The sequence below is a fragment of the Phyllosticta capitalensis genome, assembly GCF_038381095.1.
Source record: "Phyllosticta capitalensis strain CBS 128856 chromosome Unknown BKA78scaffold_3, whole genome shotgun sequence".
Lineage (NCBI taxonomy): Eukaryota > Fungi > Ascomycota > Dothideomycetes > Botryosphaeriales > Phyllostictaceae > Phyllosticta > Phyllosticta capitalensis.
In genome coordinates this window covers 2,910,766-2,929,819 of record NW_027117441.1, presented here as the reverse complement: position 1 = coordinate 2,929,819, position 19,054 = coordinate 2,910,766, and the positions used below count along the sequence as shown (strand labels likewise).

At 56.2% G+C, this 19,054-nt stretch overlaps 7 protein-coding genes across 7 annotated transcripts; 3 read left to right on the top strand and 4 right to left on the bottom strand.

Moving 5' to 3' along the window:
• Positions 1-467: 467 nt before the first annotated feature.
• On the top strand, positions 468-3,564 carry BKA78DRAFT_378545 (Six-hairpin glycosidase-like protein; the record flags this gene model as incomplete). The annotated part of the gene is made up of 3 exons (XM_066892910.1): positions 468-636; positions 872-3,218; positions 3,478-3,564. The coding sequence occupies exons 1-3, from the start codon at positions 548-550 to the stop codon at positions 3,562-3,564; spliced, it is 2,523 nt and encodes an 840-aa protein (XP_066747124.1). The 5' UTR covers positions 468-547.
• A 373-nt stretch (positions 3,565-3,937) lies between these two features.
• Positions 3,938-5,671, bottom strand: BKA78DRAFT_294169 (uncharacterized protein; the record flags this gene model as incomplete). The annotated part of the gene is made up of 1 exon (XM_066886302.1): positions 3,938-5,671. The coding sequence occupies one exon, from the start codon at positions 5,669-5,671 to the stop codon at positions 3,938-3,940; it is 1,734 nt and encodes a 577-aa protein (XP_066747123.1).
• Positions 5,672-6,267: 596 nt separating this feature from the next.
• On the bottom strand, positions 6,268-9,905 carry BKA78DRAFT_310307 (uncharacterized protein). Its single transcript, XM_066888103.1, has 2 exons — positions 9,357-9,905; positions 6,268-9,307 (listed from the first exon to the last, which is right to left on the bottom strand). The coding sequence occupies exons 1-2, from the start codon at positions 9,793-9,795 to the stop codon at positions 6,513-6,515; spliced, it is 3,234 nt and encodes a 1,077-aa protein (XP_066747122.1). The 5' UTR covers positions 9,796-9,905; the 3' UTR covers positions 6,268-6,512.
• A 189-nt stretch (positions 9,906-10,094) lies between these two features.
• BKA78DRAFT_351468 (mitochondrial 37S ribosomal protein mS37) lies at positions 10,095-10,612 on the top strand (the record flags this gene model as incomplete). The annotated part of the gene is made up of 3 exons (XM_066891178.1): positions 10,095-10,224; positions 10,392-10,471; positions 10,526-10,612. 3 exons carry the CDS (start codon positions 10,095-10,097, stop codon positions 10,610-10,612), a joined length of 297 nt encoding a protein of 98 aa, XP_066747121.1.
• Positions 10,613-11,455: 843 nt separating this feature from the next.
• Positions 11,456-12,309, bottom strand: BKA78DRAFT_351467 (ribonuclease H-like domain-containing protein; the record flags this gene model as incomplete). Its single annotated transcript, XM_066891177.1, has 3 exons — positions 11,456-11,674; positions 11,753-11,815; positions 11,866-12,309. The coding sequence occupies 3 exons, from the start codon at positions 12,307-12,309 to the stop codon at positions 11,456-11,458; spliced, it is 726 nt and encodes a 241-aa protein (XP_066747120.1).
• A 386-nt stretch (positions 12,310-12,695) lies between these two features.
• On the top strand, positions 12,696-13,278 carry BKA78DRAFT_351466 (uncharacterized protein; the record flags this gene model as incomplete). Its single annotated transcript, XM_066891176.1, has 2 exons — positions 12,696-13,137; positions 13,205-13,278. 2 exons carry the CDS (start codon positions 12,696-12,698, stop codon positions 13,276-13,278), a joined length of 516 nt encoding a protein of 171 aa, XP_066747119.1.
• Positions 13,279-17,663: 4,385 nt separating this feature from the next.
• BKA78DRAFT_351465 (RmlC-like cupin domain-containing protein) lies at positions 17,664-18,836 on the bottom strand (the record flags this gene model as incomplete). Its single annotated transcript, XM_066891175.1, has 1 exon — positions 17,664-18,836. The coding sequence occupies one exon, from the start codon at positions 18,834-18,836 to the stop codon at positions 17,664-17,666; it is 1,173 nt and encodes a 390-aa protein (XP_066747118.1).
• Positions 18,837-19,054: the final 218 nt, after the last annotated feature.

The window sequence follows — 19,054 nt, the reverse complement described above, 5'->3', positions numbered from 1 at the left end:
TTCGCAAGTCCCATCAAATGACAAAAGCAACAGACATATCGATTACCCCTGGATTGTCAGCATCGGAGCCAAATGCACCGAGATCTCGCTGATGTTCCTGTTTGCTTCCCGATAGATACGGCCGACTTGCGTGGACGGCGCTCAGGCCATCGCCGCGTGCGTCATGGCCGATTCGGATATCATCAGGCGCTCTCTGCGGCCAAGAAGCCTCTCAAGACTTCTTTACTCTGCAGATGTCTTCATTGGAATATCTGCCGGGTGGCGCCCGCCCTCCAGCTCGTTAACCAATTCGAGTAGTTTTCCTTTGCTTCGTGTCGAATAGCCAACCAGGATCTGCGCAAGGTTTCTCCACAATCCCGGAGTTGTGCTTCGGCTCCACAACGACAATGACACCTACGCCGGACGAACGTTGCCCTTTTTGAGGCGACCAGTGCTCGGCCAAGCCCCTGTGGCTACTTGTCCATGATGGCAGTTGTTATATTCATCGCTGCCGTCACAAGACGGGGGTCTGACCAGCTTCTTTTCTCGTCCTACTTTCGACGGAGCCATGGTTAGCAAAAGGAGCTCGCTGCGGTCTACGATATGCTTTGTCTTCGTGGCACTCCATGCATTTGCTGACGCCGGAGAGCTCGTGGTGTAAGTGATTCTGCATTCTAGCTCACACTTTGCGATTTCACATCCCTTCTGCAATGGCATGGTGGGTTGTGGTACAACGTACTGGCTACTTTTGCTTCAAGCCTTGGGTTACGCTTCTGCTGAAGAATACCTCCTGTGACTGGGCAAACTATGCTCAAGGTCATTCAAGACCAGGAAGCTATATAGCTCCAGATTTTCTCTGAATTGCTCGTACGCAGACTAACAAAACTACCAGCACAACGGATATTTATCCAACGACCCTCCAGACCAACTCGACGTCCGAAAATCTGCCCTATTCTGACTCATCTGTCATTTCATTGAGCAGGTCGAATCCAACAACTGTATTAGACTATGGCACCGAAAGCGCAGGATTCCCGTTCATTGAAGTCGCAAGCCTGTCGGACCCAGGGGTCCAAATTGAACTCAGGTACTCGGAAGGCAAAGCGTATCTTGATGAGCCGCAAGCAGACGGCCCCTGGACCTTTTCGAACGGGCTGAGCAACACTTTCCGAGTCGAAACTTTCAACGTCACCGAGCCAGGCCGGGTCCAGTCATTCTTCATTCAGGGTGGCTTGAGATGGCAAGGAATCAAGGTCTTGGGGGACGCAAGCATCACGATCTCCCGGGTTGGACTTGCGTCGACTAGCGACAATACGCCGCTGGACGAGCTTCCTGGGTACTTTGAATCGTCCAACGACACGCTCAACCAGATTTGGGGCCTGGGTGCTCGCGCTTCTCAACAGGCTTGTGTTGCCAATGGCTCAGCACCGTCGACATGGGAAATCACTGACGAAGGTGCATTCATCCGCGGCCAGGCCCCTGCGCAGTCTGCACTCGGGCCAAACTACAGCAACTATACCATGACTTTCAGCACCAAGATTGCAAGAGGCGGTACAGGTTGGCGCGTTGCTGCTGCTGTTGGCGGCTATGGACCCTATCTGGTCCTGACGAGCGAGTACCCAGAGGGAACCTTCCTCAACACCAACCGCAGTCTTCTACCCCCGAACACGCTCGTCACTGGCTTTGGCTACAGTCTTGTCAACCAAACGACATTGACCACTGGCCCGGTTGTCCAATATCCGGTGGATCTAGTCATCAGAGAAAATGAGTGGTACAGCATCTCGACCTCGATCAATGCCACCGGATACTCCGTCTCCATCAACGGGAGCAGCCCCATCTTCGTGTCAAACGCCAACACTGTCCCCGACTGGGAAACCACATTTGGAGCCAACGGCGACGCAACCCTCGGAACGTGGGGATTCGGACCATTCCAAGACCAGGCGGCGTACGTCAAAGATGTCAGCGTCACGGCGAGCAACGGCACAAGGCTCTACCACAACGCCATGACCTCGGAGTCACCCACCCTGACCGAGTACGGCGTCGCGGCCAACACGCACTCGGTATGCCTGGACGGCGCCAAACGCGACCGGCTCGCGTGGTCGGGCGACTTCCTGCACACGGCCTTTATCCTCGCCCACTCGACCGGCCGCACCGACTTCCTGTCGGAAACGCTGGCCTTCCTGCTCGACTGGCGCGGCCCCGAGGGCTCCATCTTCGCCGACTTGGCCGGCATGTCGCCCAAGATGGGCTCGTCAACCCAATACATCGCCGCCTTTGCCGACGGCTACGGCCTGCTCGACTACCAGTTCCTCTTCCTCGCCGCCGCCGGCGAGTTCTACCAGCACTACGGCGCCGACGCGCTGCCCGCGCTGCGCTCGCACTGGGACGAGCTGAAGGGCGTCGTCACCGCCGTCCTGCAGCTCGTGAACAGCGACTCCGGCCTCATCAGCACCTCGGACGCGCTGCCCGGCGCCTTCTTCCTCGGCGCCGCAAACGGCACCGCGCCCTCCTCCGCCTTCGTCTACGCCCTCCGCTGCATGTCCGCCGTGGCCAGCGCAATCGGCGACAACAGTTCCGCAGCCTCGTGGACCGCAACCGCCGCCACGGTTGCCGACGCCATCAACGCGCGCCTCTGGAACCCGGCCCGCGGCACCTACGCCACGGACATCGCGTCGTTCGCCAACTCGTCGTCCGTCTCGGGCACCGCGTTCGCCATCCTGGCCGGCGTGGCCAACGCGACGCAGGCGCTGGCCGCCGTCGCCGCGCTCGACGAGCTGCGCTGCGGTGTCGGGTACAAGGACAATAGCGCGACGGACTGCGGGGAGAGCACGCAGATTAGCCCGAACACGAATGGCTTTTTGCTGAGCGCGGTTGCGTCGGTGTTGTCGTCGTCGTCCTCTTCCTCCGAGCATGATTCGGACGAGACGACGACAAACACCACAGAAGCGTCAATCCCCTTCCTCCACCTCCTCACGTCCCTCTGGCCGTCGATGCTGCACCCCAGCTACGCCTCGGGCGCCAGCTGGGAATACCTTACACCCGGCCTCTCCCGCGCCCCCATCCCCGCCCTCTCCGCCTACACCTCGCTCAGCCACCCCTGGGGCGGCGCGCCCACGTACATGCTCCCTTCATTCGTCCTCGGGGTGCGCGCCACGGCGCCCGGGTTCCGCGAGTGGCAAGTCGTGGTGCCGGCGTTTGAGGCGGTCAGGCGGGATTTGGGCGTCAGCTGGGCGAGGGGCAGGGTGCCGGTGGGGGGAGGGGGGAGTGTGGCGGTCGAGTGGATGCGGGAGGGGGAGGAGGTGGAGGTGGTGAAGGTGAGAGTGAGCGCGCCGGCGGGGACGAAGGGGAGGGTGGGTGTTGGCGGGAGGGAGGTTAGGGGGGAGAAGATTGTGAGTGTGGAGGGCGGAGGGGAGAGCGTGGTGCAGTTTGAGTTGGTGTAGGTAGGTGTGTGGTTGTTGGTCAGGGGGTGTGGATGTGGTACGCATACATATACATATGTAGGTGGCTCTGAGCAGTCATTTTTCAGAGCTTGACTTGTTCATGTCGGCTTCGGCGCCTATCTATGTTGGTGGTCGACTTCCATGGTAAATACAATTTGGACACAGATTTGGACCAACACATAGCTCACGTCTCGTCTGGCTTTAGATGCCGGTCGTGCCAGCGAGGAGAGACGTCTCGGCTCGTTCTCGAGCAGGCTACCAAAACGCCTCGATACAGGGGGTTCCAACTTCCACTGGGACGAACAGAAAAGAAGGCAGCATTTTCCCCACCCATCTCTGATGGCTGATGAGGAGACTGCGAGGAATTTCGGTTTGACACAAGAGAAAAAAAAAGAAAACACCCAGAATCCCCACACAATTTTCCAGAGTCACACTCAGCACACGCACACATCCACCCCAGCCCACCCCTGCCTTTCCCCAGACCCCCAGACCCCCAGGCCACCAACCCCTTGCCATCAGACTCAATACGCATCGCCCCAATCCACCTTACCCACCTCGTCGCCCTCATCCACAACAGCCGCCGCGCGTCCCCGCATCCGCCTCTCCTCCTTCTCGCGCGCCTTGCGCTCCTTGCGCGTCACCAGGTGCGGCGTGACGGGCGTGACGGGCGTGAACGGCATGTAGGGGCTGTACGGGGTCATAGGGACGCCTCCACCCGCGGTCCCTGGCGTGCGGAGACGCGACGCCGGCGACAGCAGGCCGCGTGGGTCGCGGCGGCGCGTTTCCAGGACCGTTGTTTTGGTTGCGATGGGTGAGGACGCGGCTGGTTCGGGGTGAAGCGCCCGGAAGGGGAGAGTGCTCGTGCTGCTGGCGGCTGAGTGCGCGGTGGGTGGGCCCTGTGAGGAGTGCGTTGCCGTGGCTAGGCGGAGCGAGGGCGGCGGAGGGGCATGGTGGCGGGCGGTGTGCGGGCGGTCGAGGAGGATGGGGACGGTGGTGGTAGTGGGCGAGGCGGGCGCCGCCGGGTGCAGGGGAAAGTGAGGGGGCGGACTGCCATTGTTGCTCGTCCGGCTGCTGCGGTACGGGTCCTTGATGGGACTCGACGCCGAAGAGCGGCGAGGGAACTGCTGCGGCACTTCGGGGCGATAGTACGTCGGCGGGCGGTCGAGGTCGTCGTATCTGAACGGCCCTAGCGACTCGGCCGTCGTGGGCGTGTCGACGGTTGTGGCCGACGGCGGCTCAGGAGGCGGTCCTGGGTTGTAGTGACGAGGGGACAGCGGTGTTCTGGCTTCTTCGTCACGCTCTGCCGCCGAGAAGCGCGGGATGGGGCTGCTGATGCGCAGGTTGCGGATGGAGCGGCGCGATTTGCTGCCGCTTGAGCCATGGGATGGTGTACGGGCTCGCGAGAAGAACCCACGCGGGGACAGTGATGGTTGCTCTTCCTGCTGCGGAGCCGGTCCGGATCCTTCCTGGACAGTTGGAGGAGGCCCTGAGTATTGACGGCGGGCTCCAGAAGGGTATATGGCGCGGACAGGACTACGTGGCGAGAGACTGGCCGGGCTGGGGGGCTGCTGGTTGCCGTGCGGGTAAAGGGAATTGTTGGTGTTGAGCTTGGCCGGACTGAGACCAGCATCCTTGGTATCCTTTCGAATGCTGTCCTCATCGACAAGCTCTTCGGCCGACTCGCGCATCTTTTGCTTTCTCCTCTCCTCATCATGCTCCATGACGGCCGCATACAAAACCTCCATCTCGCGCTGCCGCTGCTCCTGCTGACTCCGCAAAAAGTGTTGATCAAAGGACGCCATGCTTTCTGTTGCGCTGAGCGGACTGGTCGGCACGCTCTCTGGATTTGTACTTTGCGGGTTTCGTTTGAAGGCCTGCTTCAAACGGTTGTTGGGGCTCTGCGGCCACCATCTAGACCGGCTGGTGGACCCGGGCGAGAGCGGCGACAGCTCGAAACCATTTGCCTGATTGGCCTTGACCACGTCGATTCGATCATGCACCGCGCGCCGCATCTTGCGTCCAAACGTGAGGAGTGAAACACCGATGAGGAAAACGACGGCCAGGTACGCGCCGATAATGCCGCAGACTTGGGCGGGCAGGCGGCTTCTGTCGTCCAGACTGTTCTGCGCGGCCGGCGCAACGTTTTTGGTAAAGTCGACGTCAAAGGCTCCTGGCGTCGAGATTGCGGGACGAAGCGTGAACAGGATGAGGAGTGCGACTTGTCGTTTCAGCGGTCCAGAAGTGGCTCTCAACATGATCACTCATGCCGAAGCTGAGCAAGTGCGGTGGCCGGTCTCCAAGTCGCGACAGAGCTGCGACGACGACAGAGGGGATCGAGGGGCTTGCAAACGCACGCCACGAGGTGGTGCATGGGAAACGTATATATCAGGGACAATGTGGACTGCCAACAGACGGCAAAGCGTGAAAGTCGGGCCAGTCAGAGGTGAGGTCGTGCATTGTCGGCGCTGATTGGTGAGCTGTAAGCGCCCGCCCATGCTCTTCACATTCGGTTGCACCACGATACCCCGGTGGTTCGAGTGATGTGTGTTTGCAGCTGCAGTGCCATGCAGAAGCAGTGATGTGGCTGCTGTTGGCCGTCGAATCCAGTGGCCGCAGAGTCGGCCGTCGTGAGCAAGAGAAGAACAACTCGAATCACCCGCGCTAGTCCCCATCAGGCATTCCCATCAGCCCTCCTCCCAAGCGCCAACATTCCCCTTGCGTCGCCTCCGACACTCCAAACCGGGCGATAATCTCCGTCTTTTCACGTATCACAGACTAGCCCAATTCGCACGCCCGGCCAAAAAGCTCGACGTCGACAAGCACAACAGAGGAACAAAATCGCGCGGGAACACTAGACCAAAACGTGCTTTCAAATCGTTGGAGAAACAGACGTAGCCCACAGCCACACCCTACACGATCCTTCCCCCAAACGCCGCATAAATGTTACCCGGCCTAAGACTCCGCAAATATCCCCGTTGGTATTGATAAAGGGTATCCAGTCTACCCGCACCATGAAAGAGAAAACAAGTCATACAAAGTCTACTCCGTGAACTGCGCCATGGCACACTCGCACGCTGCTGCTGCGCCGCTCTCCATCTATGCCCTCCTTCCTGCGCGTCTTCTCTGTCCTATGCTCATCCCGCTCCCCGCTGCACCACCGGAGCTCTCGCCGCTCGTTGCATTGAGTCTGGTAGCCGGCATCTTTTTGGGCGTACCGCCCGTGATGCCGACCCCGCCTGCTTTGCTCTGTGCTGGCTTGGCCGCAGGCTGAGCAGGTTCTGGCAACTTGATCTTCTTAGGGCTCTGGAGACGGCTCTTCTTCGCTGAAGCCGGCATTGGAAGTTGCGACGCCGGAAACCTGGGAGGGTTGGGTTTGGGAAGGGGGATTGGAGTCTCTTTGCGTGGCTTTTCGGCGGTCTCCACAAGAGATGCCAAAGGGTCTGAATTGATTGGCTCCTTTTGGACCTCCTCCTTTGCTTGTGCGCTACCCTTCTTTGGCCTGCCTGTTTTGGCCGCGGTTTTCTTCGCTCGGGGTTTTGAGGCCTCACTCTCTTTGACAACCGATTCTGGAAGCAAGCTCGCGAGCGCGAGCAGACCCTTTGATGGAGTTCCATTGGAAGCACCGAGCCCCTTGGTGCGCTTCGCACGCGACGTAGCAGCCTTTTTTGACTTGAGGCTCTCATCCACGCCTCCGGTGGCCAGCTCATCGTCAGACAAGGATTCTGGAGACGAACTCTCCTTTTCCTGGAAATAGACGAGCTGCTGGTCCCATTTGATCCTACTTGCCTCGAAAACTTCGACATTGGGATCAGAGCAAACAAGCAGCGGACTTGGTGACGACTCGGCCTTGAGCGCCTCAGCCTGAAGCTTCTTAAGCCGAGCCGGCGCGGCGACGGCACCGCTTTTGTTCTTGCGGGTGTTTGTGCGCGTGGCAATCGCAAGTTCTTGGGCTTCAGTCTTTTTGAGTACGACCGGCGCGGTTCCATCTGCACGACGCACGGGAATGCGGTTCGGCGCAGAGGCTGAAGGAGTCGCGGGGAGGCGCGTTGTTCGTGCTCGAGAGCTGCGGCGAGTCGATTTGGGTTCTGGGGCGGCCTCGGGTTCTGGAGTGGCGTCTTCTGTAATATCCAGTGTGCCACAGTCCAACGCAATATGGAAGGCAAGACCTTCCTCGATCAAAGCTTTCAACTCGGCATCGAGTGGCAATTCCAATTTCCGTCTCTTTGCCTCTTCAGACTTTAGCTCACGGCCTTCTCTCAGGCGCTTATACGGCGAGTCGCTATATTGAGGCGAGTTGGGATCTTTTGTTTCCAGAGCCACCCGTGGAGACTCAAGAGCTTGCCGAACCCGACCTGAATCCCGACGGTTGGTCAAGGACTCGCGCTTGGAGATGGTCGCTCGCTTCGCCTTGGCAGCATCGCTGCGAGAAAGAAATTCTCTCAGATAAGCAGCGTCGACGTCGGTGGGGGAATCCACGCCAGGCTCCTCTTCTGAAGCTTCGTCGTCCTTGGTATACAGCTTGTCCGGCAGATTCAGCGTCAACGTGTCGGCAACGGAAGCAAAATTCGGCGACTCGTTGTTTGAAAGTGACGGCGATGGCATGTCGATCAATGAGTCTTCCCCTTCATCGTACCCATCCCTGAGATTTGTATCCTGGTCGACTCCTTCTTGCTCCTTCTCGTTCTCGCTTGGTTCAGGAGCTTCGCCAAACAATTTGCTCGCGCTGAATTCGAGGTTGGGCCTTCGAGCCGGTTCCTGTTGATTCGTAGAGGACGTGTCTTGCGGAGAGATTCCATTGCTGGCATCGTTTACCAAGGTGGGTTCTTCCTTGGGGCTTTCGGCTTCGACATTAGACTGGGCAGGCTGTTCGGCCTCTGCCTGTTCCTCCTCAAGTTGATTTTGTTGCCCACTCGACTCTTGGGTGAAGCTTTGGTCTTCAGTCGTCAACTCAATCTCCGGCGTCCCGACAGACTCCTCCTGCGCGATCTGAGCATTCTCCGCCCTTTGAGCGTCCCTTTCCTCCTGCTTTGCCTTCGCAACGGATAGCCAAAAGGCATGGGACTCAGCGACGTCGATGTCAGCGTCAGTGTCTGTGTGGTTCTCGGGGACACCAGTGGGTTCCATCTGCGTTGATGCTGTGGTGTCCGCACTGGTATCGACTTCCTCTATGCTAGAGACTGGCATGTCCGGTGCAGCTGTTTCTGGCGTCGCCACAGATTCTTCGACAAGTGGTCCTGAAGCTTCCGGAGATCCCGAGGCGCCTTCTTTCCTTGGCGCTTCCGTGGTTTGCTCAACGCTGTCAACGGGAGGCTGCCCTTCAATCTTTGGGTCTCCCGGCACTTCATGGCGAGACTCGGTGCCTTCCTCGTGGGTTTTGTGCTGTTCCAGGTCGTCTTGCAGCTCCGCCGTCTCTTGATCGGTGGTGATGGTGGCTGCTTCAGACACTTCGTGTAAGTCGCTTGAAAGCTCCGAGGTATCAATGGCGGATTCGAGCGCAGCGCCGTTGGGAGCTTCTTCGGGTCCAGGGATAGCGTCGCCCTCTGTTCCTTCTTCGTCACTCGGGTCCTGTGTGACCTTGGTTTGTTCCTGTTCAGCTGTTTCCTGCTCGACCACTTGCTCCGCTATTTGATCTTCGCCAGTAACCAAAGCTTGTGCGGGCTTTTGTTCCGTCTCAAGTGTTGGTTCCTCTTGCGCGGCTTCCGAGGCCGTCGAGTCTTGCGTGACTGCTTCCATCGTCTCCGAGTGAGGACTATCTGCCGATTGCGCGTCGCGGCTGTGAATATGTTCCACTGAATTCTTAGCAGCCGTGTTCTTCTGAGACTGAGTGCCAGTCCAAACAGAGCCGTAGGCGTCGGAGCCCGATTCAGAGAGACCCGTAGACACAAGTTTGCCTGAGTTTGTCAGCCATGGACATTGGGATAATGGAACTTATGGACGAACGTGCAATCCTCCCACTTTGTCTTCGCGGCGAATCGTACCGCGTAGCTGCGAATGCCTTGCTCTTCGGCCGAACTCTGCCAGGTGTTGCGGTTGTGTCTGCCGGCAGCGCGTCCAGAGCGCGTTTCTTGACGACTTTCCTTGGAGTGTGCGTGCCGCTTTGCTCGCCTTTCTTCACCACCTCCTTCCCATCGCCAGCCTTTGTTTTCGATCGTGTGGTCCGCGTTTCGTTGCGCTTCCAGACTTTGCGGTACTTGCCATTGCGCGCAAAAGGTGAGTGCGGCTGGCGTTCCCACGCGCGGGGTGCTTTGGCCAGGGGAAGAGATGTGGGATCGAACACAGAAGCATCGGCTGCATCCCAAGAAGCGTCGAAGGTCGAGGGTCGCGTGGGTTGTCCTTGCTCCGCGGGAGGCGGCGGTGTGGGCGTTTTCGAGTCGGCCATGTTTCGCGGAAGGCGCGATGAAGCGACCCCGGGTGTAGAAATGTGAAGAGAACTGGAAGCCACGCGATCCAGTCTCGGTCAGCCGTCAGAAAGATGTGAGATATGGGCGTGTCGGCGTTGTCGAGTCCAGGTGTTTTCCTTGGGATGAGATGTAAACACGGCGCGGCGTGGCCGTTGCCGAGAGACTGCCGCAAAGCCGAACTTTTACCGTGATGGCTCGATTTTGGGACGACGGATCATCGACCATCCAATTGCTTGATTATCGCAACGCTGCTACGACTTGGACCGCGATATCGACAATGCCTCCGCCAAAAGCCCACGGTCAAAAGCTCCCCAAGCGCCCGCTTCCTCCGCTTCCCAAGCTGCGCGTCAAGAACCCGAATGTCATCGAGCCCAACCCATGCCTGGGTATCATGTCGTCAGTGCTGAGTACGTCGAGCCCTATTGCCGTCGGTCACATTTGGGAGTCGGAAAGGACCTTTCAAAAGAAGACGATGCAAAGAAGCGTTTTGGGGCAAGGTGTTTTAAATGAGGAGGCTCAACAATGGCGAACTCGAGGCGCATCGCGGAACCGTGTGCTGATTGGAAACGTATAGGTTGCTGGGCATCACACGGATACAACATTGGAGGCTGCGCAGCAGTTGAGCAGCAGCTGAGAGTATGCATGGACGCGCCGGTATGATCATCTCGTCCCCCACACACCCGTCGCAACTCTAACAGCTGGCTCCAGAAATCCAACGTGACCAAGACGAACAACATCAACTACCACCTTTCGCGCATGTACCCCAAGCTCGTCGGACCTCACAAGCGGAAGTAGTGGACTGTGGCGCATTGAATTTGACGCGCGACCAATTCTTCGAAAACGACGTCTTCATCTCCTCTGGCACGGCTAAGTAGGTGGAGAATTTGAGGCGCTTGCAGCAAGACTGTTCTTATAAAATGTGCATAAATGGACTGGCGTTAAGGAGGATATACCAAACTACTCGATCTAAAAGAATACGCCAAGTGGACTGCTGTTGATGGGGCTGTGAGCTTCGAAAGGTGCTAAAGATCTGGTTGGCGGACTGAGAATGTCAAGACATTGCGATCACGAGTCCCACCTATCAGGCCCGAATTGTTTCGCGCAATGTGGATGCTGCAACGGTCACTATGCTCTGGACCATACAAGCCAGGGGCTAGCTTCCCCTGGGCCAAGTCTTGAGTCGAAGCTTAAGCTTGTGGAGGATCAAGATTGGGATCTGGGAAAATGGCAGACCCAAAGCGGACTTGAAGACCCAATACCTTTCGAATCCGCTTCCCGAACAATGGGGTCACACTGTATCAAAATCCAATGATGACCTCCAGGCTACAGTTTTTCCCCTTCATTCGGCGCGACGCGCTTCAAGCAGTCTGAAGCTCCAAAACCCCGTCTCTGGATCTCGCTCTTTTTCTCCAACGCGCCAATCCGTCAAAATCAGCGATCTCTCGTTGAGTGAGAAAGATGAATCAACACTCAAGGGCCACGTCTCTCACGCGAGGAACCTCAAGCTCGATCGACTTTTCCCTGGCGTCGAACGGCGCCGCTCGAACGCAAAGCGCCTGATCACTCCCTGGATGAAGCGGCCCCTTAGGCTAGACTCGACGTCACGCCGAAGAATCAAAGCCCTTCTCTTACTTTGTATCAACTGACCTCTACATGAGATGGATCAGACGAAGGCTCCTCGCCATTTGCTGCGAACTTGGCGAGTCTGTCTGCCACGGCATTATATTTGCGGGGGACGTGCCAGAAGCCGATGACGATGTCTTCTGGCTCCTCGAGCTCCTTGATCTTTTCGTCGATTTTGAGGAAGATGTCGAGGTTACTGGGCGTCTTGCCCGAGGAGTTCTTGAAGCCCTTGATCTAGACAGAGCGAATACCGTGGTGAGCTCATTGGATAAATGTGCCAGCGGTGCTCAAATAGAAGCGTGTTGCACTCACCTTCCATTTGGGAAGCCATTCAGTCATTCCCAACACAACATACTCACTGTCCGTTGCTACGACCTGAAACCCTTGTTTAGAGGTTGAATCAAATGCATTTTCATATTACCTACAAGCTCACTCCGCTTCTCCTGCGCCACGGGCTTCGGATGCCCCTTTCTCTCACGAAAGTGTTTCATGCCCCTCAAAATGCCCTCATACGCGGCAACCAACTCGGCGCGCTGACTCGTCACGTGCTCATCCTCAACGGGGAAGCTATACTTCTGGTCTTCAGCCGTTCCAACAACAACGCCGCAGCCAGCGCGCGCGTCCTCCTTGCCGTTGTTGAGACAGGCGCCGTCAGTGAAGACGAGCGCCCGGTGGTGGCAGACGTGGTCGGCCTGGCCACCGCTGCGCGGGTGTATGCAGCACAGCGAGAAGTATTCCCCGCACCAGTCGCATGTTCGGATTATTTCTTCCAGCTGGTGCTGTTGGATGAATGGGCACAGCAGCCATTTGCGCCCGATGATTCCTAGCTCTTCTTGAGGCTGCGGTAGCGCAGGCTGTCTTCTCAACATGGTGGTGGTCTTGGTGGTGAGTGTGAGCAAGGAGCGGAGCAGGGCGGATGAGAAACGCGCGACTACGTGACGCGCTAACTGAGTCAGGAAATCGGTCGACGTTAGGGCAAGCGAGTCAACGAAAAGTGGTCCTCTCGAACCACTTCTCTCCAACATGCGATGCTGGTCAGCAACTTGATGTTTTGCCTCGATTCGGATTCTGCAGTTCAAAGGGGAAGAGGCAGGCCAGGTGAAGAGAGGAAGTCGTTGGAGTAGTCGCCTTTCCCCTTTGGGTTAGCGCAGGCACGTCGAGCACCTGTTTTCTGGAACCTCCAAACCATCAAACTCTCTTCTTCATCATCAACTTCCGTCTACGTTGAGGTTGCTCTGAGCAAGCGACCGTCACCATGTCTCCCAATCTGCGCTCACGCGGCGTGATCACGAACAACAGCGATTCCAGCGCGAACGACTTACAACAACCTCAGCAACCGGGCTCTCACACTGCAACAGCTCCAGCTTCCGACCAGCGACTCAAGCCAGACTCCTCGGAAATGATGACAACCGTCAACGGCCTCATTGGCGCACTGCCCGGCGAGCTTCAAAACCAAATCTTCGACTACTTGGACTACCCATCGGCCATCTTCCTCGCGGCGACAAACCGCTACTTCAGAAGCATCATCGATCCCGTGGCCCTGGTTTCTGACGAAGACAAGATCTGTTTCCTCAAATACGCGGAGAGCTACATGGTCGAAGACCTTGGCGTGGAAATGGCGTGTCTGAAATGCTTCAAGATCCGAGGAATCGGCTGTTTTGATGTGGTCGACCCTCGATCCATTGACCCTCTTGATCGTCGCTCTGATTTACGCACGTGGGAACGACTAACTTGCACTGATTGCGCATGCCACGGAACACCCAGCACCTACCAACATGATCTGTATTCCTGGGGCTTGTGTAGCGAGGACCATGCATTTGACGAAGGCAAAGTCCTGAGATGCACAGCTTGCTTGAAGTTGCGCTATCCAACGGGCCGGTTGGACAGGGGTTCGCGTGCCTGTGAGGCATGCGGCAATTGCATCTGCGAACTCCTTCCGAGAGAGTATGATATTTGGGAATGCTTCGGTTGTGGACGTACGCTTTCACACTTCGGTCATATGGAAATTTATATGGAAATTCCCAGAAACCTAGAGGGAAGCCGTTTGGTTCCAATCGGCTGGGATGACTACGAGAAGATGTGGAACATGAGGATACAGGTATTTCCTTACTTGCTGACTGCCCCTGATCTCCTGCTGCGAATTATTCATGGACTAATGAAGCAGACTATGAAAAATCGCTTGCGGAAAGAGGAAGGTGCGAAACAGTCACAGGAGGAGTAGACTGCCACAATGGCCGTCAAAAGAAGCGACAAGTCAAAGTCCAACACCAGAGTCGCGTGGCCCACTGCGAGTGCTCAAGTCATCAAGTCGACACGGTGTTGGGACAGGAGCATGCTATTCAATTTGGAAGTGACTAAGCAGTGGTCATAAAGACGTGTCTGCAGCACTAGTTACTCCATCACCACACACCTTACCCCAGCCAGATCAGCTTTACACCAATACAAGTCCATACCCATTTCATTTCCTTGTCCAACACCGTGTGTGCACGGTGGGTATTCAAGCACTCATGCACCGCCTTGGAGTTCTTTGCCGGCAAAGATATTCCTACTTACAGCCTAGCGCCAATGCGGGGCGCGCGAAGCTTTAGCCCGCGTCTTCTGCACATCACCCATCATTTTTTCAATCACCATCTTCGACTCAAATTGGAAGATGATGTCGACCTGAATCTACAGCTTCTTCGTGGAGGTGGTAAGTCTTCGACTCTGAGCCTCCTGACTAAGTATCTTACCAAGCCACAGCAAATAAGGGAAGAAATTCAACCTAGACTTCCAGGAAGCAAGTGGCCATAGAAGCAAGCTCTGTTGCATCAACACCAGTGATCTTGATACAACCAAAGAGATAGAGGAAGAGCGGCGTGTTTTATACCCACGCGGCAGCCAGAGCAGTTAGTCCGATTTCGGGTCTTTGGACTGTTGCCTACGCTGTGACAGAGCATGTAAGATGCATGAAAGCCGAAGCCGGCGAGATATCTTGTGACTTCTGTCCTCCTAGGTGAGAGCTTGACCCTTTTATTTGTCTATAAAAGATGCTTGACTGCGCGGCGCTTCTGTCCAACAGCTCTGCAGTCTTGCCTTTCTGGCATCGACTGAGAGCGATGCTACACCGTTCTCCACTTTGTGCTTTTGTTGTCTGTTTTACCGCATCTTTTGGCACACCAACTATCTTCTCCCCCTAGCCTTCCGCCAGTTTGCCCCAATAGCAAAAATTTGTACTAATCGTCATTATTAGCTATTGTGAAAACACCCGCAGCACCATCTTGTAATTATTAGAATCTTCTTCCAAGCTTTCAACATGTTTGCTGCCTGGTCCTTCAGTCTTCTTTTGGAGATTACGAAGACATCCCAGAGCAGACTCCAAGCTCATAAAGTGAAAAGATTCCATTCCCAGAATCCCGGGGCCTGTTGCCGGCCGTCAGTCTAGTAGACTGACCCAAGGCTGCTTGCAAAAACAAAAGTTGACCGGCGACGTGCGCGGGTTTTATAGCTCAGGGGCGACCTGGTGCCAGTGATCGGATCATTTGGGGGCACTTTGCTGCGGTCCAGTGCATGTGACTCCCTTCACAGTTGGCTCGTGATCTTGCGCTTGCTTGCTTGCTTCCTTCGAGTATAAAGGACCCCTAAAAGCTCTCAAATCTTCTGTCCAACAACAGCCTGGATCTGCTCCTCTCGAACAGCCCCTTGCGACCATTACACTGGAAGACAGATAATGACGCTGAACACACTGTTTTGCGCTCTCTGTCCAGCTCTTCCCTTCATCCCTCCCTACTCTTTGTCCTTCGAACCCCATGCAATCTTCTGCAACGTGTTGAAGCGCACTCAACCGTCATTACATCGTCGCAGTCTCTCGTCGCTTTTCAAAATTGATGACGACTTATGGCCCTGACTTCGGACGTGCTTACCACCGATTCAATCGAAGGGCCAATATTCTAGTCGATGGGTGTACTGTTCAGGGCCCAAAGTGAACCAGTCTCCAGACTTGAAGTCTAATCGTACTCGAAGCGAATTCAATTGTAGAAAAGGAGTCAACGGGCGAGCGAGCGGGGGATTCTATAGTTCAGGGGCTCGAGTGAGGGTGACCACATGGCCCTGCTGGCGATACCGCTCGGGTCTTGTCCACAATGCGTGCAGAACGAACAAAAAGAAACCCGAGGGACGAGGTCTTGGATAGCAAACGGACCGTGCCCAAAACCTACGGCGAAAGCAAAAAGGGAACAAACAAGGAAAGCAGGACATCTACGTCTGTTCATGTTGGACTGCATATTCAAACGATGGTGACGATCTTGAGTAAGTTGCGCAGTGCTCTCTTGAAGTGAACGGCAAAATCACAAGATTTCCGACGCTGTGTTTGCAGGCTCCCGCTCCAGAAGAAGTGGGACAGGCGTCAGGGCGACAGGAACACGCAGGGAGTAGCACGGAAGACCATGTTCTGTCAATGGGTAGGATTGCGGAGCCGTTGTTGGACTGAAAAACAAGAGAAGGGTGCGTACGGTATTTATACCCCTGAAAATGCGCAGAAGTGACTAATGCTAGCGCGGGGCGCGGGGCGAAAGCTCACAAGACGCTGGAGTCACGCGAGGCTCTGCTGGAGGTATTGGGCCATCTTTTTGCGCGGAGCACGTGGACTGTCATCGGGTTTTCCCGACCGCAGGAGGATTTGAAGTATAATATCTCCTGGCCTTCCGCGCTCAGATCGATATCTGCAGCTCGCAGCCTGGCACTTGACTGCTGTTTTCCGACACGAAGTCGGAGCTACTGAAGCGCAAACCACTTTTTCGTCGGCTTTTCTCGGAGCATTGCTTTGTCTCTCTGCAAAAATCTATGATGTGGAAAGATAAGCACGAAGTGATCATGAAGCCAGACGCTATTACCCCTGAATGCTCCCCTTCACCCCCATCCCATCAGACCTTCTCATACCCACTCCTCATATACAATTCCCACGACTGGAAAGTCGGGTTGGCGGCAGGACGACACAGACAAAGAGTGTTTCGGAACATCCAAATGCTTCTTGGCGCATGCGACTTCTCTGCTGTTGTACCACCTAAAGAAGTCAAAATTGCAGCATTTTTTATACTCGGAACCTGACATCGCACACTGCGACTATACCGAAAACCATCTAGTTCAGTATGCACGTGTGAGAGCTCTCTGGATACGCGCTCTAGGACATCAAAGCCCTGTGCAACTGCATACAAATGACTCGGTGCTCTGGCGTATATATATTGCGGCTTCTGTTCCCTCCAACTCGGCCAAGAAGCAGGCCTCTGAGCTGGCTGGTTCCATCTAATCCGCCAGCATCCAATTTTCGCGCTTCGATCCTCTCGGATACTTCTTGGTTTGGGTGGATATTCCCTCGACATTTTGTCTTGAGGAAAGCAAGTTTTGCGACCATGTGTTTTTCAGGGGTTGCAGCATCGTCGTGGGATGGTGCGCTGTGCCGACTTCATTGATCCAAAATCATGATTTCAAGAATAGGACCGTCAACAGGCTTGGCTTTTCCCTGAGTTTGTGGGCAGAGAAAGACGGACAAGTGGTGTGGACAACAGATCCCACGAGAAAGTCGTGCGCCACTGGAACTCCAAGAACAGAAAGTAGTCGTTTGGCATTGGCGTGCCTGTTGTCTAGTGCAAGAACTTGGAGTTGGTAGTCAAGCAAGAGAAGGCGGCACTGTTTAAATACCCGCGAGGTAGTCGCACTGCCTCCATGTAGCAATACCACGTGGAATTCTGCGCGTGATCGCGATTGCCCAGACCGCATAGCTGCCCAGTGACTAAGCATCCCCCGAAGGAGTGGACTGAGAGATATAAGAAAGTCTCGCTTGACAAGCAAAAAGGGCATCTGCAAGCGGAGATGTTTCAAGGATGCGTCATCCTCCGCATCAGTTGGAAGAAAACAAACCTACAGGCTGTACCACACTGGTTTTGGTGCGGGTCGGGGGCTCTTGTGGATTCAAAGATGACTGCTTGTCGCGGACCAGGATTACTCCCCGCTCTAATCATGTTATACTAAACATCTTCTTTTCGCGCTGATGACGGAATGGAATCATGAAGATGAGCATTAACTCACGTCGATAACGAAATTTCTTCAGTCCAAAGTCATGCAAAGTCTGTAGAGACGCGGAACTCCCCCGAGAACACTCAAGCCTCAGGACCACCATCGCTGGAAATTTCTACTCTATCAGAAAGCATATACAAGAACATAACTCTCACGACCCCTCCACTATATCCATCTAAGCAATAGGATAGGTAATCCAATTCCAGCTCTCAGCCTGGCTCAAGAACTTCTCCTCGACACCACCAACACCACCGCTAACATACAGCACCTTAGTGAAGGGCCTGCTCGCCCACCAGCTCCACGCGGTGTCCTTGGGGACAAAAATGACGTCGCCCTGGATGGCGCGCGCCTGGCCCGCAAAGCCGTCAATCTCGACGACAACCTCGCCCTCCTCGACCTGCAGCGCCACGTGGACGGGGAGGCTGGTCTTCTCGGTGGAGGCGAACGAGGCGTTGGCGCTGCGCGGCGACAGCGTGATGGTGCCCATGGTGAAGTTGCCGCCGCTCTGCGTCTCGGTGACGAGCGGCGCCACGACGGCGTACTGGCCGGAGCCGGCGTCGCCGCGCCAGAGGTACTTGGGGCCGTAGCCCTTGGCGACGAAGGCGGGCGACGACGTGTCCACGGCCAGTGGGGTGCTGGCCGTGTGCCAGGTGTTGGCGCCGCCGGCAGTGCCGTTGATCAGGTCGCGGCGCGGGTTGAAGCTCAGCTGCGCGTAGACGTCGAAGGACTCGAGGGCCGAGATGAGCGAGGACGAGGAGCCCGCGCCCGAGGAAGACGAGTTGGATGCGGCGGGGACGTACTCGGAGCCCGTCGACGAGGTGTAGTCGCCGTCGCCGATGGCGATGAAGAGCTCCTCGAAACCGCCCGGCGAGATGATGCCCGTCAGTTGCGTGTCCGGGTCCGTGATTTGGAACGTGTGGATCGTCTCTGGCGGAACGGCACCGTAGTCACCCTGCGTGAGGACGCGCGCCTGTTGCGTGGCGTTGGTCGTCGTGTTTGACTGAGCCCACAGTTGGAAGCTGCCCTTGGTGCAGTAGAAGTTTTCGTAGTGCTTCTTGTGGATATGCGGGAGGACGCCGAGCTCGCTTGAACCAGGGGCGTTGGTCTGCATGAGGGTAAAGGCGCCGGCTGAAGCGTTGCCAGTTACGCTGAAGCGGTAGATTTGTTGACCAACGGCCACTGCGCGGCCGGCCATTTTGGGAAGAATGTAGGGCTGCGGGGTGTCTGGCGCAGTCGAGACGTAAAGGTTGTCGGCATTGGAAGAGCCATTGGACGAGGGCAACGCGGGAGCGGCGGTCGTGAGGGGGAGGACAGAAGCAAGTGCCCCGGCGAGGAGGTTGGCCTTCATGATGGAGCTTGTGGTTGAAAGAATGCAAACCAGAGAACGACTGTAGAGAGTGAGGAAGATCAAACCCAAGTCCTTGCTCTTGCCAATGGTTCGTTCCACAGCTCTTTATTTTCCCACTGTCAAAACACCATTCTCTCCGAGTGCGGATGTACCGTGGTCATTATATACCACCAAGACGACCGACTCCACGACCCACACCGAAGGCCGCATCAATTCCC

Excerpts from the sequence above, each read along its gene's own strand:
- BKA78DRAFT_310307 (XM_066888103.1), bottom strand. The coding sequence starts at position 9,795 with ATGGCCGACTCGAAAACGCCCACACCGCCGCCTCCCGCGGAGCAAGGA. Across the intron at positions 9,308-9,356 it reads ACAAAGTGGGAGGATTGCAC|GCAAACTTGTGTCTACGGGT; the intron begins GTTCGTCCATAA and ends TGACAAACTCAG.